Below are 17098 nucleotides of genomic sequence, written 5' to 3'. Positions count from 1 at the left end.
AAACTCCAGCCTTAACTGCTGGTTGTATCCCAGAGAGGGACCATCATGAGGGACAGAGCAAAACTTAAAGCAGCAGCAAGGCAGAGAACATGATGTGGTAAAGCCTGGGCTGGACATAAGGAAGTGTTCTGCTATGGAAAAGAGAGCAGGGCAAACACGGCGAGGTGTCAACAGTGATGAAGAAAAGGCACTTCAGAAACATAATTATGAGAGAACCCTGTTCTCTTGTGAAGGCGAAACAACATGAAATAACCGCAGTAAAGGAAGATATGGAGAAGGAAATGGCAACCCACTCCAGTGTTCTTGCCTGGAGAATCCCAGGGATGGCAGAGCCTGGTGGGCTGCCATCTCTGGGGTCGCACAGAGTCAGACACGACTGAAGCGACTTAGCAGCAGCAGCAGCAGCAGCAGTGACTATATATGGAGAAGGCAATGGCACCCCACTCCAGTACTCTTGCCTGTAAAATTCCATGGATAGAGGAGCCTGATGGGCTGCAATCCATGGGGTCGCTAAGAGTCAGACATGACTTCACTTTCACTTTTCACTTTCATGCATTGGAGAAGGAAATGGCAACCCACTCCAGTGTTCTTGCCTGGAGAATCCTGGGGATGGGGGAGCCTGGTGGGCTGCCGTCTATGGGGTTGCACAGAGTCGGGCATGACTGAAGCGACGCAGCAAAGGAAGATAATGTCCAATATTTTAAAGCCCAGGATTTTTCAGCTAGACATAATAATCAAATGTGTGAAAAAACAAACCATGGTAAAGAAGGTGTTCTCTCTTCTGTCTCCTCTGTGAAATTTAGCCAGTTTCCATGGCTGATGAGGCACCACTGAACTTGGAAATCTTCCTCAAAGCGCAGTCACCTCTGTTAGCCACAGATAAATTATCGGCCTTTTGGGTTATTTGCAAATTTTTTTTTAAAAAGCCACCTTTCAAGTTATTAGCATGAATGAGCTGAACAGATCATCAGGTTCATTTCTGGGTCCATTCAGTACCTCTTATTTAGTTTTCCACTGTCTTTGAAGTTTATAGTCAATAAAAGGCACTTTAAACCACAACTGTATTCACCTTTTCCAAGTAAGATAAGCTAAACACACAAAGCTAGAGGGGGTAGGTCAGTACAGCAGGTGGCCCGCATCACTTTGCCAGGTGAGGCTCCTCCACGAACCCTGGAGGGAGAGTGGGACAGAATTCCACCCAAGTCCAGCTGGGTTAACCTGGCCCATTCCCAGGTCCAACAAAGCCGGGTCTCTCCAAAGTGGCTCCCTTATTTTCTTCACAGTATTGAGAATGCTCAGTGGTAGAAAGATCTGCCCACCAACGCACGAGACAAAGAGATGGTGGGTTCAATCCCTGGGGTCAGGAAGATCCCCTGGAGGAGGAAATGGCAACCCACTCCAGCATTCTTGCCTCGGAAATCCCACAGAGAGAGGAGCCTGGCAGGCTGCAGTCCAAGAAAGAATCGGACACAACTGAGCAACTGAGCAGGAGCGTGAGTATACAGAGAATGCTCAGGAAGGCAAGACAAGCTCACGTTTCTATGTCATCGCCGAACACAGTCCAGGCTGAGCTGCAGTTAATGTCCAGTAGCCCACTGTTCTAACTGGCCCAGAATACACTTCTTTCCATTAACTGGGATCATCCAGAGATGAGTGCACCTGACAAAGTCCTCGCATGTATCTCTCCTCCTCTCCCCACGTGGTGGGCACCAGGAACAGGGCCTTGCACTCAATGAATACCAGTTAGATGGAAAGGAGCTGAGACTTCGAAAGGGAATGCTTTACACTATAACAGAAAATTTCCATTCCTACCATTATCCTGAGAGATTCCTGCAGCACAAAGTGAGTGAAATATGAAAGCATTGGCATCAACGATTCCACATCTATAGAAATCACATGTACATTCCACACTTATATCCTCTTATCTCCAGACTGACTTATATCATTAGCTCATAAAAGCCTGGCATTATGTTCACTTATCTTGCTTTGTACACCACATGGTCTCTTCAGGTAGGCCTTGGTTTTGCCTCTTGTTTTATGGATTTTCTTCCAAAAGGAGGGAATGCAAATATGTTTGTAGAGGAAGACAGATATTCTTACAATGTCAACAAGATAAATCCAGCTCATGTTTACAGTAACCTTCCAAAGACAGCACATGAATGAGTGGCCACTTCTGTGTTCATGTTGAACTGAAGCAGCCACTCATTCATTTATCCAACAAGTATCAAGTAGATGTGCTCTGTGCCAGATATCACCCCCTATGTTAGAAATATGTCAGAAAACAAAATGAAAGCTGTATTGTAGTATGGACAGATACTAATAAATAGATTAAAAAAAAACATGTGGCAGGTGATGATAAATACCATAAAGGAAAAAATACAAAGTCAGGTAGGAAGAGCAGGGAGTGCTAGGGTGGGGTGGGGGTGGGGAATGAAATGCTGCTCTACGGGGGTAGGGGGTAGGGTGGGGGGTCACAAAAGCCAGTCTAAGAACATTTCAGCAGATACCTGAAGGAAAATGGGAAGTAAGCCATAGGGGTGCCTGAAAGAGCTTTCCAAATGGAGAGAAACTGCAGTTGCAGAGGCCCTGGAGTGTGAGTGTAGAAGAAGGAAAAGGCCAGAGTGGTGGGAGCACAGGGAAAAGAGTGTGTGGAGGCGACGAGGTCCCGGAGTAGCAACACGACCTCGTGGGCAGGGCCTCGGGACACGGCGATGATGCTGAGCGAGGAGGGGGACGTGAGAGAAACAGCGTGTTATTTAGCCTTAAGACAACCCGTCCAGCTGCTGTGCTGAGAATGAACAACAGAGGGTCAAGGGCAGAAGCAGGGAAGCCCCTGGAATCATGCAGACTTCATGCAGATAATGGGAGCTGGATGAAGGTGGACCAGCTGGAGGAGGTGACAATGGTGTGGCTGTGGCTCTATTGAGAGGCAGAGCTGACAGAGGTGTTACCACCAGTCACCTGCTGATGACGACAGCTGGGCTCGGAACAAAGCTTTGCAGAATGAAATCAACAGTTGAGGCATTTAGTTAAATATTCCTACTGATATTATTATTTACTCATTTAAATACATATTACATCTCAAAAATACATTAAAAATATAAATACATTTAAAAACAAACTTGTTTCCCCTAAAAAGGCATAGAATTTCCCAGCCCTCTTGTTTTAAGCAACCCCTAAGAATCTTTATTTTCCCCTTCCTGGTGTCATTTATTCTCTATGAGAATTACCAAGTTTCCACTGGGAAAAAATCCACTCAACAAAATCTTGATAGAGAGCTGGGTACATACCAGCACTCTTTGCAGCAACGCCAGAAATAGACGGTATCTCTGCCTGTGTCTTGTCCCATGGCTCCTGGATATTCTGCATTCTCAACAGCAACTGAGTGCTTGCTTGTGTCAGGCACCGTGCCCCAGCCCTACCTGCGCTATCTCACTGAATTCTTACAGCAACCCTAGTCACCTGCATTTTCCAGCCAAGGAAACCGTAACACAGAGAAGTTGAATACACTGTGCAAAGTCACACAGCTAGGAAGTGGTGAACCAGAACTCTTAGTTTCTACCTCCTCCTGAGTTTAAGGTATAATCCAGAACACAAATCCTCAAAATTAGATTCTTGTTCTTCCTTGATCACTTTGGGCTGGACATGCAACGTGTCTCAGCTTTCATTGCCACATCTACAAAATGAAATATACTCAACTAGATAATCTCTAAGGTTCCTTCCAGGGCTCTTGCTTTGAAACTCAATGCTGGCTCACTCTGTGGAGAGCACAGATGCAAAGCTCACCTGTAAGACTATAACTTCTCAGGGTCAGGTTTTACCTAAAATAAAGTGAAGTACTTCCACAGTTGAACCTCTGGGCTAATTAGCAAGAAATAAGTCAATTTCAGGGATACTCTCTAGGACAAAAAGGTTAGCAAGCAGAATACATAGCAAAATTTCTTTCTTTCAAAACAAATCCTGATAATTGGATTTATTTCCTTACAGAAAGGAGAAAACCAGTCCTGGGTAAAAAGCTAAAATGTGCTTTCTCTGCGATTGGTTAACTTGTAACAAAACGGTATGCAATTCCCACTTGTCTGCAGATGAATGGATCTTTAAGTTTCTCTTCTTCAGTGTCCTTGTGCCGACATACCCTACAGTCCAATAAATACCAGTCAATTGAATTAGTGCATGAATCACTTCCATGAGTGCACTAAACAATAAACAAGTGAACTCATTAATTCTATAGAAATAAATATCTCCTTGGATAGAATTCATACAGACCTGGCTAGCAAAAGCATCACTTTGGCAAATAAAGGCGAAGAAGATACTTTAGATTTATTGACTTTTGTGTTCACTAGAAGATTTCAGTTTTAGAGGCTGATGTTTTGAGGTGTGTGGGAGTAAAAGAAATCTCATTTATGTAACTACCAGAAAAAAAAAAAAAAAAAAGGTTAGTCTGCTAAAGAAAGAAACAAAATAAACACTTTCAATTCCCTGCAGGATTTCTAAGGAGTTAACCCAAAACTTTGCATTTGGACCACTGAAGATAATAAACCTGTGATTCAAACACTTCACCCTCAGCTCTCCACAAAATGAGCCAGGCATAGCAGTGTTAAGTTAGAGAGCTGGGTGGAGGAAGACATGCAAATCCTGAGTATTCTCATGGATCCTTTTTACATTTTTAAAAGTTCCTCCAAAATAAAGTACTAATCCAATAATGTAAAAAGTTTATATACAATAAATGTTTAGGGAACAAAGTCAACCCACCACCTTTTCTTCACAGAGAAGGGGCAGCAGACACAAATAAGAAGAGAAAGAAGAAAGAGAAACAGCTTCTGTTACTGAAACTAGGACTATATAACCAGATCAAAGATGAGGCTTGATGCAATTACATAAGTCATTTAGAGGAAAAACTCAATTAGCTGGGAATAGAAGCCCGGATGGTACTTTCTAACCAAGATTACTTATGTAATTTTCAGGTGGACAGACCCAGACTATGTTTCAGAAAAAAATAAACTATAAGAAAGGTATTTGTAAACAATTATTTTCTAGTGACTTTTTACTGCAAATAATCTGTCAAAATAGAATTAATGATAAACTGCAAAAATTTAAAAGCAGTTGAGATGTAATCTTGGTCAATATAACAAGACTTTTCCTTTGAATTTACAACTGTAGTTTTGTATTTTTAACCATGGATGACAGAAAAGGAATACACTTCTGGAGATACACAAGTTTAATAGTTGCACAGCCTTTATTTAAATGAAGCCCTCATGATGGAGACAAAAGAACCTTTCCTCTCTATTAATTCTCATGGCCTGTTCAGTTCTGCATTTGGAAACAATTTGGTTTTTACCTGTGTGCACAAAAATTTGAATTATAAAAATGGCAACTTATATTATTCATATTAACTTTAAAGTAACCAGTGCACACAGGTACTTTTTTGCATCTACCTTACTACTTGCTCTGGAATATAAGGATGGTCATTGTAACTGGGAAATACTGGAAACAACAAAAATGCCCCTCAATGGAGAATGCTGTTAAAATAAATTATGACCCATTTGTCCCGTGCAAAAATAAGCAGCAGTTAAAACAATGAGACATACCCTTCACTAAGCGAATGGATAAATAAACTATGGTACATCCATACAACAGAATATTATTTCTGTGATTAAAGAAAGAAAAAAAAGAGCTCTCAAGCCATGAAAAGACTTGGAGGACCCTTAATGGCTATTAATGAGTTAAAGAAGCCAGTCTGAAAAGAACTGTATGACATTCTGGAAAAGGTAAAACTATGGAGACAGTAAAAAGTTGGGTGGTTGCCAGGGGCTGAGATGAGAGAGAGATGAATAGGCAGAGCACAGAGCATCTTCAGGGCTATTCTGAAGATACCATAATGGATACGTCACTACAAGTGTGTCAAAACCCAGAGAAAGTACACCGAGTGAACCCTGATGTAAACTGTGGACTGTGCTAATACTGATGTGCCAACGTAGGGTCATCTGCTGTCACACTGTACCGCTCCGGTGGGGGATGTTGACACCGGGGGGACACTGCACATGTGTAGGGGCACAGGACATACACTTTCTGCTTCATTTTGCTGTGAACCTAAAACTGCTCTAAAAAACAGACAATTTAAAAGAAGAAAAGCAAATTGCAAAGTAAAACAAAAAAATGACAACACATCTTTACAAAGCCACCGCAAACTCACTTTTGTAGCTCTATCTATCTATATACCTAAATATCTGGGAGGAGACTAAATTAATAACCAGATTATACCTAAGAAGGTAAGTGGGACCATGGATGGTTAATGGGTTGTTAGTTCTACCTCTCTTGTTTGATTTTTTTTTTTAATTGTGGGAATATATAAGCAGTGTTACATGTGTAATTAAAAATAAAATTATTTAAAAATATTTACTTTACAACTTATAATATTCAAAAATAAATTACAGATATAATGACATTTTAAATACTTCAGTATTCATCTTTTAAAAACAAGGACATTTTTCTACCCTAAAACTGTTTTTCAATAGCAGAAAAAGCATAAAAGGTCTTATACTAAAGTACTGGGGTGAGTTAAGTCATTTATTTAAAAAAGCTAAGCTGGTCTCAAAGAAAAACCTAAATAAACATCAAGAGTTGAGAACTGAACTGATTTAATGCTTATAGCAAAGTCTTTCTAAAAACAACATTATCATCATTATCCCCATCCTTTAATTTTATGTAATGTTTTATTTTCCCTCCTTTAAAACACTAACAACCTCATATACCAGCAGGTCAAAATCAATTATATTTATTATATTAAAAAAAATTTTAGTCATTTGAAGTACTAAAGTAATACAGTACAAAGCTTATCATAACAGACTGAGTGTCTTAAACAGGGATTCTTAATCTAAAATCCTCAGAAGCCCAAGGATTGCATGGATTCAATTCAGAGCATCTGTGAGCTTGGATGGAAAAAAAACCCCACTGAAGATCAATTTTACTAACAAGTGAAATTTAGCACTTCCTTTATGAATGGAGACCACAAATCACAGAAGCACTAGCAGACCCATGATGTGGTCACCATAAAAATCACTGTGTTTTCAAATCACAGTGTGGCTGGTGAGGGTATTTCAAAATATCATTTACTCTTATCATTTCATGGAAGGTGTATGAGATGTTGGATTTGTTGCCAGATCTTGTTACTTAATGCACTAATTAAGCACATATGTAACTCTTACCACAATTTTGTTTTTAAATATTTTGATAACTATATTTCAGTAAAAGTGGGTTTTGTTCTAATCATATATTGTATTTTAAGCACATCTAAACAGTCTTGGTGGTGGTGGGAGGTTCATGGGTTTCACAAGATGCAAAAGGTTAAGAACCCCTGGAACTCAACCACCCCTTCCTGTAAACCCATTCTCCCAACGTAACCACTACCCACAATGTAGTGTATGTTCCTCCCTGAGTGTTCCTTCAAGTGGACACACATATACATAACCATCTAGAGGTGTAACTTACACAGTTATGTGCTCTGTAATCACGTGTTACACTTCTATTTTGCAATACATTTACAAGTCTCTATATAATTTACTCACTCATGCTGTTTCCAGCTTAAGGCTATTATTTTAAAACACTGTAATAAAACTCCTTGTATACATCTCTTTATATTCTGGTTTTTTTTTAATTTCATAATCAGTTCTATGTATGGAACATTTGTGACAATGACATCTTCAAATTGAACCACAGAATCAATATTGTATTATGAAATCAACAGCAACAATAGCTAGTGTATTTTGTGCTTACCAAGGGCCAGGTACTATATGCTCTACATGAATTAACTTATTTTAATCCTTATAACTCTAAGGCAAGACACTGCTATGATTTCAGGTTACAGGTGGAGAAACTGAATGTGATTAATCTCTAAACTTCCAAAGTCTGTAATTCTGATGACAAACTCAAACAACTAGGTATACTCAGAATACAGGATCCCTCAATAATCCAGGGCCCCATGGGGGTCACTGAAGGGGGACAAAAGATGATGACTGACACTTTGTCCCATGATCAGCTTCTGAGAGCATGTCCCGAAGCTCCCAGGAATTCCTTTGTCACTGTGCTTTTCAAGAGGTGGATCAAAGAGAAAAGACCATAGTGAATACACTGTGAAATGACAACCACTGACAGCCTAATCGATTAGGCCAAAGGCAAGATAAAGAAGGTAAGTACACCTGCCAATGCAGGAGACGCAGGTTCAACCCCTGGGTGGGGAAGATCCCCTGGAGGAGGAGATGCCTAGGAATTCCCATGTATCCCAGAATTCTTGCCTGGGAAATCCTATGCACAGAGGAGCCTGGCGGGCTGTAGTCCATGGGGTCACAAAAAGAGTTGGACACGACTTAGCAACTAAACAACAGTAACAGCAGCAAGACAAAAGGTGCCTATGTCAACAATGAGTAGATCTGCCATCAGAGATTTGGGTTGAGACTCAACACAGGATCTCCACTACTGTAGGCCCAGATAATTTCACAGGCAGCAAGACCAGATCGTAATTCCAAAACAGAAAAAAAAAAAAAATCCATCAGGTTAAATATAAATATGCGCTATTGACAACCCAGTCTCAGGGGCAGGCCTGGTCTCCTCGGTGATAAGAGCATTATTAAAATCTCCCACATAATTCATCAAGGCCTCATGCTGGTCAGGGCAAGGCTAATCTCCCCAGTTAGCAAGTTCCAGAACAGACCAAGAGAAACAAAACCACAGAAATGGTATCTTTTGTAATTATCTGGACTCTGCTGAGCAGAGATAAAATAATCCTGCTGCTGTTTCGTGTCTGGTTTAACACGTCCTAGCAAAGAAACGTCATTTAGCTTCACTGAGATAGGAAAGCTTTTCCCCCTTCTCATGTGTCAACTCCTGTGCGCTGAGCATCCATGTAACAGGGTCAGTAATTGGAAAGCACAGGTTATAGTACTCTGAAGGTGCATGGTCATAAACCTCAAAGCTGGGTTGCCAAAAACACCAGCTCAACGTCCTGTCCATCATCCATCAACAGAAGCCCTGGAGTCAAATGCTTTCTCCTTCCTGTGCTACAGGCAGCATGGAGAAGCTGTGGGAGCCAGCTCTTCCGGCCTTGAATCTACAAGAACGTGGGGTTTTGAGCAAATTTCTTATTTCTCCAAGCTTCAGTTTTCTCATCTACAAAAAGGGTATGATAACATCCATGATCAGAGGACTGCTGTGAGGGTTAAATGGGTCTCATCCCAACCCCAGTTATAGTTCAGCCACCTGCTCCTGTGGGGAAGCCCCGCCACATGGAAAGGATGCCCCACCACCAACTCCACCACTACCAGTCCCTCCCTGCCAGGTTAGAGATCCTGGGCTCTGAAAGGGCAACAGGAGGGGCTCCTGCCAAAGAGTGGGGTTAGCAAATGTCCCACATAAAGCCACACTTAGCAAGGGACCAGCGATATAGCTGAAAGAGAATGTGGGAAAGAAAACTGAGAACAATCTCCCATTCCAAGTTTCCACATGAGAGAGGCTCAAATGCTCTGAACTGAATTTCTACCTCTCACTGCCAGAAGGAGTATAAACCTGTGAACAGGTTTAAAACATATTCATTCCCTTTTAGCCAGGAAATTTATATTTTATCCTACTGATACAAGAATCACACAAAGATATTCTTGGATGCCCATCAGTGGTATTTGTAATAGTAAAAAACTGCAACTTATCTAACTATCCAAGGAAAGACTGGCTAAATAAACCTGGTGCATCCATTTGACAAAGTATGGTTATTTAAAATAATGTTATTGAAGAATGTTTCAGGTTGTGGTGACATGATTTCAATATAGTAAATGGAAAATACAGGAATAAATTAATATGTGTTATGATCACCATTAAAACTGCATGCTTACATAAACTTTAAAAGTCAGTTGATAACATATGTGCTATTTAGGGCTACATGTACATAGCAAGTTTATAGAAAGGGAAGGCAACAATAAACATTAAACACAGCAAAGCAAGGGATTTTTTTAAGGGCCTGTGGCGTCGTTAAGGGCACATGTCTTTAGTTGCATTTGGTAGCTACCTGGAATTTTACATTATCCTTTATACCACTTTGCCTGAAATATTTCATAATTGAAAAGTTTTAAGTGAGTGTGTATATAACTCTAGAAAGTTAATACATTAAAATGTAGCCACTACTTTGAGGTAAGAGTATAGTGAATTCTAGTGCTCACATTTTCCAAATCTGCAACAAAGAACATATACTCCTTTTTATCTTTTACACTGTTTCTTCATTGGAAACTGTTCTTAGGCCTATCCCAACATTTGTATATTTCTTGATAAAGGATGTTTGATGCTAAGCAGTGCCCTGCATCAGGGTCACACCTGGCTCTTCGGCCAAGTGCCTTGCTTGAGGGACCATGAAACCCAGCTCTTTACTCGGGAGTCTCTCGCCCCCTCGAATTCAAATGAGAAAAGTGCTGTGGGGGAAGCGGTGTCCCTGAAACCATCCCACTCATATCCTCTGACGTGAGAGAAGATTTGTAGGCGGCTTCTGGGAGCATTCTCCACTCTGCAAATTGTTCTCAAAAGTGTTAAAAAATATAGTCTGCTTTTCCCGCCCCCCTCTGGAATAGTTTGCGTTTTATCCTGCCAGGAAGCCGGGGGCTCAGCCAGTGGACTGCGTAAAGTGGTGGGGAAAAAAAAAAGACCAATTATACTGTCCAATAGTGTGGACTCTCCAGTCACAATTCATTTTTCACCAAGTGCTGGAGGTGGAGGGTGGGAGAATAATTCTGCGGAGATACGTCACCATGCCTTAGGACCCTTCCAGTTTCCTTTTTAAGAGGAATTCCTCACTTGGGGTGTTGGCTGGGCTCTGTGAGACCCATAAAATCATATGTCAATCTTGTAAAATTGTCTGGAGCCCAGTGCTATCATCAGATTCTTAAGAGTCCATGACACACCCGGCCCTCAAACAACAGGATCCCTGTTCTGTAAGGGACACTCTTTCCTTAGCTTACCCACTCCTGTTTGGTCTCTAAGTTCAAGTTCAATAGGAGGTTGCAGAGGAGTTCAGAAGGAAAACCCTTTCGCAGGCACGTACCAGAATTGTCATCTGAGGCTTTAAAATAAAGCAAGATATCAACGAGAATATTTGGTGTTATCCACACTCAGACACCAATATGTGCTTTTAATCAAAAGGGGAAAGTTTTTGTGTTAATACTTCCCAACTTTAGGCCACAGATATATTTCTAGAACGGGGGTACATGTGTTGAATTCCACATACACACTGGGAAGATCCACTCTTTTCATTGTTGTTAAAATTCACTAACCAATAAGTATTTATGAAGAGCTCATTGTACAGCATTGGGCTAGGACTCAATGGAAACTTGACCCCCAAAGATCCCTGTCCCCAATTAAGCAACTTCATGTTCAAGCATACATCTGGTGACCGTCTTTCCACTTATGAAGTGGAATCAAAATTGAGAGTTACTAATATTACTTTCCCAAGCCCTCACATCTTCCGGTATGAGTCATCCACTGGAACCCACCTTTTTTTCAGATACTTTCCACTACACATAGAAATAGGCTCAAAACAACTCTTCATTAATGCTGCTGTGACTCTACTGAACATCACCATTTAAAAAGCACCTTTGGGGAGACTACAAAGCCATTTATTTATTAATTTATGGGATTCAGATATTTACTCAGACATTGCAGCCTTTATGGCTACAATTTTCTCATGAGTGGCTCTATCCACTAGTTCATTCAACTCGTCTCTACCAAATACCTGTTAGGTGCAAGGCACTGAAAATCAGTAGTACTTCCTCTATGGCCACATGTGTATCTGCCACATACCCCATCATCTCTGTACAGCTTGGACTGTCAGTAAACTTGCAAAACACCAGTTTTCATGTCCTCCAACAGCTTCTAGGATTCTTTTAAGCTTTATAATGATTATAATATCACATGATAATATTTGGAGGAAACTGTCCAGGTTCTGGAATCTGTTTGCCAAGAAACAGGAAAAAATAACAGAGAAATCAGAAAGGAGTTTGGCCACAGGTGAATCCCTAAGCATAAAGGTAGACTCTTCCATGAAAGTCTCTTTACTGTGACAAAACATGATACGATATGGTTAAGAGATACAGCAAGGGAGGGAGATGTATCTTTTGTGGCTGTGTAAAGAGCTGCTGCTGCTGCTAAGTCACTTCAGTCATGTTCAACTCTGTGAGACCCCCACAGATGGCAGCCCACCAGGCTCCCCCGTCCCTGGGATTCTCCAGGCAAGAACACTGGAGTGGGTTGCCATTTCCTCCACCAATGCATGAAAGTGAAAAGTCAAAGTGAAGTCGCTCAGTCGTGTCAGACTCTTAGCGACCCCATGGACTGTAGCCTTCCAGGCTCCTCCGTCCATGGGATTTTCCAGGCAAGAGTACTGGAATGGGGTGCCATCACCTTCTATGTGCATAAGGAGAAAAGACATCAAATAATTCATTATATGAGCTTAGATGACTCTGATCAGAAGGTAAGCTCATGGATGCCGATCAACATGAAAACCAAATCAGAACTCATGATTGCAAATAATCCTTTCATATAAAAGAGTTTAGTAGTTCTTTGAATAAAGCTTCTAGAGACGTGTTTTTCTGAAAAATAAACATAGTTCAGGAAAAAACATAGGATGAGGAATGATCTTAGAAATGATCTATGTTAAAGTCTTATTAAATCACTACACTTCCCTGGGCTTCTACTTTTTCATTTTCAAATTGAGGGGACTGGATATATGACGGCTAAGGGCTCTATATATTCTGAACACCAATCATTCTAATAATTGCCACAAAAGTAAAAACATTTGCTAACACCAAAAAACTCGTTGTCAATAAAGAAAGTTTCAAAGACTTCACTTGTCAACAATAAAAGGTTCAACGAGTAAGAAGAAGCTGGCCACACAGCTTCTTCCAGTAAGCAAGAATAACATCGTCTTTTTTGTCCTATTACCATAGCAACAGAATAAACTAGTCCAACCCACCAATATGATGGGCTAAAGACTGGAACAAACACCATGTGGTAAATAAAGATGTGCGAATACATTTACCTAGCTAGCGCAGGCTCCCTCCACCACAGCTATGTTCATCATAGAAAACTCTGCCGCAATTAAAAATAACTAAGAGAGCATTGCTTATATGGGTAAACAAATGTTATCAGGTGAGAACCCAGTAATCTGTGTTCAACAGAGCTTCACATTTTTACAATGGTTTAAAGACTGTATCTCAAAATTGTTTTTAAACAGATGAGGCCCATAGAGAGGAACTGACTTGCCCAACATTACATCATTAGTTACAGACAGAGCCAGCACCATGATCCAGTTCTTAATTCTTAGCATAGAAGCTTCATCTCACAACAGTGGGTTTTGCAGTGTCTGTGGAGGAGGAGGACCAGGCCCTAATGTTAGATGGATCCACCATGCACGCATGAAGATTAAAGTTCCAGGGAGTGTGAACGATGAACAGACATGAGGAGCACAGCGGAGGCCAGAACCCTGACCCCCCGGCCCTAGACAATGAGAGCACCAGCTGCCCGGGGAGCCTCCCCAACTGTGTCACTGGGGAGACAAGGAGGCCACACAAAGAAAACTACTGAAATTCAGCACCCAAAGATGTGGGCCTGAAAAAATCCAAGAAAGCTTTTGACTTCTGTCATCACTAGCACAGTTACTAGGTCACTCAAACATCTTTTGCAAACTTCCGCTTTTAAAGGAAAATATAGTGAGGTTAACATTTGGTGAGTGTCTACTATGTACCAGGCTATGCAGTTGGTACTCTCACTTTGATTGTTTTGTGTGATCCTCACAACAATTCTGTTAAGTCTTTTCCTCATGAGAAAACAGGAGAAGATAGGTGTCATACAAATCTAAGTATAGAATCTTCATTCAAACTAAGCTGCTGAAACCAAAGCCATTCCCTCAGCCATGCTGCCAGACACTTCTTCTGGCCTTTGAGCCATGCAGTGGCTTGAGTCAGGCCAATCTGCCAACTTCCTCCGAAGGGGACACACCTTTAGTACTCAGTCTCTAACACGGCACAGCGGCCTTTATCTAGATTCTATCCAGATGCACTGATTTCATCGTTCATTTTATGAGACAAGCAATAAACAAGTGGCTTGGAAGTTTAAGCTGGCCACACAGCTTCTTCCAGTAAAATGAAAAAAAAAAAATTTTAACATTTCCCCGCAAGATCCCAACCTCTGTAACTGAATCCTGGGAGCCCACCTAAAGCCCATAGCATGTTAACAAATACATTCAGAGATGAGAGGTGTTCCCATGGCAGGGGATGTAGGAAGGACTGTACTTACACTTATATCGAGACTACAAAGGCTAACCGCATCTTCATCCTGGGTGCTCTGCTTCCGTTTCCGCTGTGAAACAAATAATAAAACAAAGTTCAAATGTAAACAAGGATTATGACTTTGATTAAGGAAAGAAAAAAATGCAATCAAATAGCACATGTAATCCTTATCATTTCTACCATGTTACGCAAAACCTTAGACCGAGTTCTAAGAAAGCCTAAGAAATTACAGGAAACGATTAAGCTCTGGGATAACTTGTTTCCATTATTGTTCTTAGTCAAGCTGCTACAGTTTGTTTCTCTTTATAGTTTCTTTTCTTCTAAATGTCTCTGTATAACAAGACTTAGAAATTTAGACACAGAGTTCAGATTTTTATTAACATGGAAGAAGACATGAGACTGGAAATAATCTAATTCACTTAAAGATATTCCATTTTTAGCGCTGCTTTGTACTTGTGTAAGTTAAATTTGTTCTAAACTTCATCCAGGGTGCTGATGTCATCACAGAACCAGCAAGTTGGAAAGAACCTTAGACATCTCCAACCTTCCCATTTTAGAGCCATAAACACTAAGACTCAGAAGAGTCACTATTGGAACTGAAGAAAACTATATTTGAAATGAACTTATGACCATGGAAGTCTATGGGGTTGGAAAAATGTATTACCTCTGTATAAAAAGAAAAGAAATTCCATTCGCAAACACAATCAAGCTCTTCAGAGACACATTTACTTCTCTTCTGCATCTCTAGCCTAACCAATCAAGTAAGTATTTCTCGAGTCTCTAATGTGTGACTTGCTAAGTCCCCTACTTGGCAGAAAGCTGCCGACTGACCGGAATCCCTGGTATGAGGTTACAGTGGAGTGGTATGAGAGACAGTTGGAGCCTTCAGCCCTCAGAGAAGTTTATCACCTCCTGCCCTTTCTCCTCTATTAGATGATGAGTGTGAACACAGGCAGATGCTGGAAAGCACCCAGTCCTTATCTGTCCTTGGCTATCTCACTATAACTCTTCTATTATTTCTTTAGCTCAACAAAGATTTGTTGAGCACCTATTATGCACGACTTAGTAACTCAGACGGTAAAGCGTCTGCCTGCAATGCAGGAAATCAGGGTTCAATACCTGGGTCAGGAAGATCCCCTGGAGAAGGAAATGGCAATTCACTCCAGCACTCTTGCCTGGAAAATCCCATGGACGGAGGAGCCTGATAGGCTACAGTCCATGGGGTTGCAAAGAGTCGGACACAACTGAGCGACTTCACTTTCACTTTCACTTTATTATGCACCAGGTCCTGTGTTTGCTCCCAGGAATGCCGAGATTGGCAACTTCCCTAGTTAAGGAGCTCACATTAACTCACGTAATTATCATATTCCTGTAAGAGACACAGACTCTGGTGTGATTATAAGGCAGTAAGATCCAATTATCCTAGGGAAAGTCACTTCACTTGCCTGAGTCACCCTTTCTCAACTCTAAGGTGGAGGTGGTAACATAAGCTTTTATTCTCCAGCAGGGAGAAGTAAATACAGTGATGTGTGTTAGCACACAGCAGAGTGCCTGGTGCACAGTAAGTGCTCAGCCTGTGGGCTGGAGGGCTCTGGAGCACAGTGAGGCAGTAATCAGCTTGGCCTTGGTGGGAGCTGGGGGTGTTTTCTCAGAGGAGGAGGCATTTGAACAGGTCTGATGAATGAATTAAGAGTTTGCCTGACACAGATGGGGAGGAGACTGGGGCCTCTTTTCCGTCACCAGCTACCTAGATGTTTCAAATCCTAAAGGTTAACATGGTTCCATACAGAGTATGGAGTGCTAGATCCCATACATAATTCCACTTGAGCAGTGGAAGAATTTAGAGATCCAATGCTAGGAGCCAGGATCCTCAATCAGCCATTCTGAGATAATATCCAAGAATCTTCCCTAACAAGTTCACCATGTGATTGGTGATTGTTAGGGAGCCAAATGCTCCACTCATGGGCTTTGGGGGAGTCCCAAGAGGATGCTGAAAGCTGCTTGTCATTTGGGGGGGGTGCTGCTTCATGTTTGTGTAGGGACATGACCCATACTGATTCATCATTCAGTTACAATTAAAAGCGGCACTGTGGTGTCATTGAGTATTTATATGGTGTATTTATATGGTGACTTTTGGAGGTGAGTATGGCAAGGTATTACCATTCTACAGGTAAATAAATTGAAGTTAGGAGAGATAAACAAATGGCTCCCAAGTTACACGGCTATGGTATAATACCCTGAATCCAAGATTCTAATTCCTAGGGCAAAACCCTTCACACACACATGCACACACCCCATTTAAAGCACACTTGGCAAACAGGTTATGACTCATTTGCCATTCGGAATGCCTGGCAGTGTCTCCCTTGAGTGCCGTATTGAGAAGGATTTCACAGCACAGCAAGTGAGGGAAGGCTGCAATCAATCAGTAATGTGTGCTGGGGTAAAAGAGTAGGGAAATCTGCGCTGGTGCCCTGCCACCCAGGACAACCTATGCCATTTCCTGAGCCTGGCTTCTCTTGCCTTGGGAGGCTACAGAATTAGACCTTCAATCTTGGGAAATCCCATGAGAGGGCGGAGGCTCTGGGGTGTTATCTGTAAAGTGGTCATTAACCACCAGGTCAGGCTGTCCTGAGGATTACAGAAGATATGTATACAGGACCTGGAATGACGGCTGGCACATGGTAACGGCACAATAAATGCTGGCTCCCAGGTTTACCCAAACTGTAAGCTACAGAGATGTGTGCCACTACCTGGTGTTGTTAGATTACAGAGTTTTATGATGC

General features: G+C 41.5%; 1 protein-coding gene across 6 annotated transcripts in view; it reads right to left on the bottom strand.

Annotated features, from left to right (window-relative positions):
- ARHGEF3 (Rho guanine nucleotide exchange factor 3) overlaps nucleotides 1–17098 on the bottom strand; it is a 313583-nt gene that overhangs the window by 131752 nt on the left and 164733 nt on the right. For all 6 annotated transcript variants that reach the window (XM_003587632.6, XM_059880073.1, XM_059880075.1 and 3 more), the window contains one exon: nucleotides 14323–14385. In XM_003587632.6, the coding sequence (XP_003587680.1) occupies nucleotides 14323–14385 (63 nt within the window). The remainder of the gene's footprint in view (nucleotides 1–14322; nucleotides 14386–17098) is intronic.

This window comes from Bos taurus, chromosome 22 (genome assembly GCF_002263795.3).
Source record: "Bos taurus isolate L1 Dominette 01449 registration number 42190680 breed Hereford chromosome 22, ARS-UCD2.0, whole genome shotgun sequence".
NCBI classification, from domain to species: Eukaryota; Metazoa; Chordata; class Mammalia; order Artiodactyla; family Bovidae; genus Bos; species Bos taurus.
This window is presented reverse-complemented; position numbering and strand designations above follow the sequence as displayed.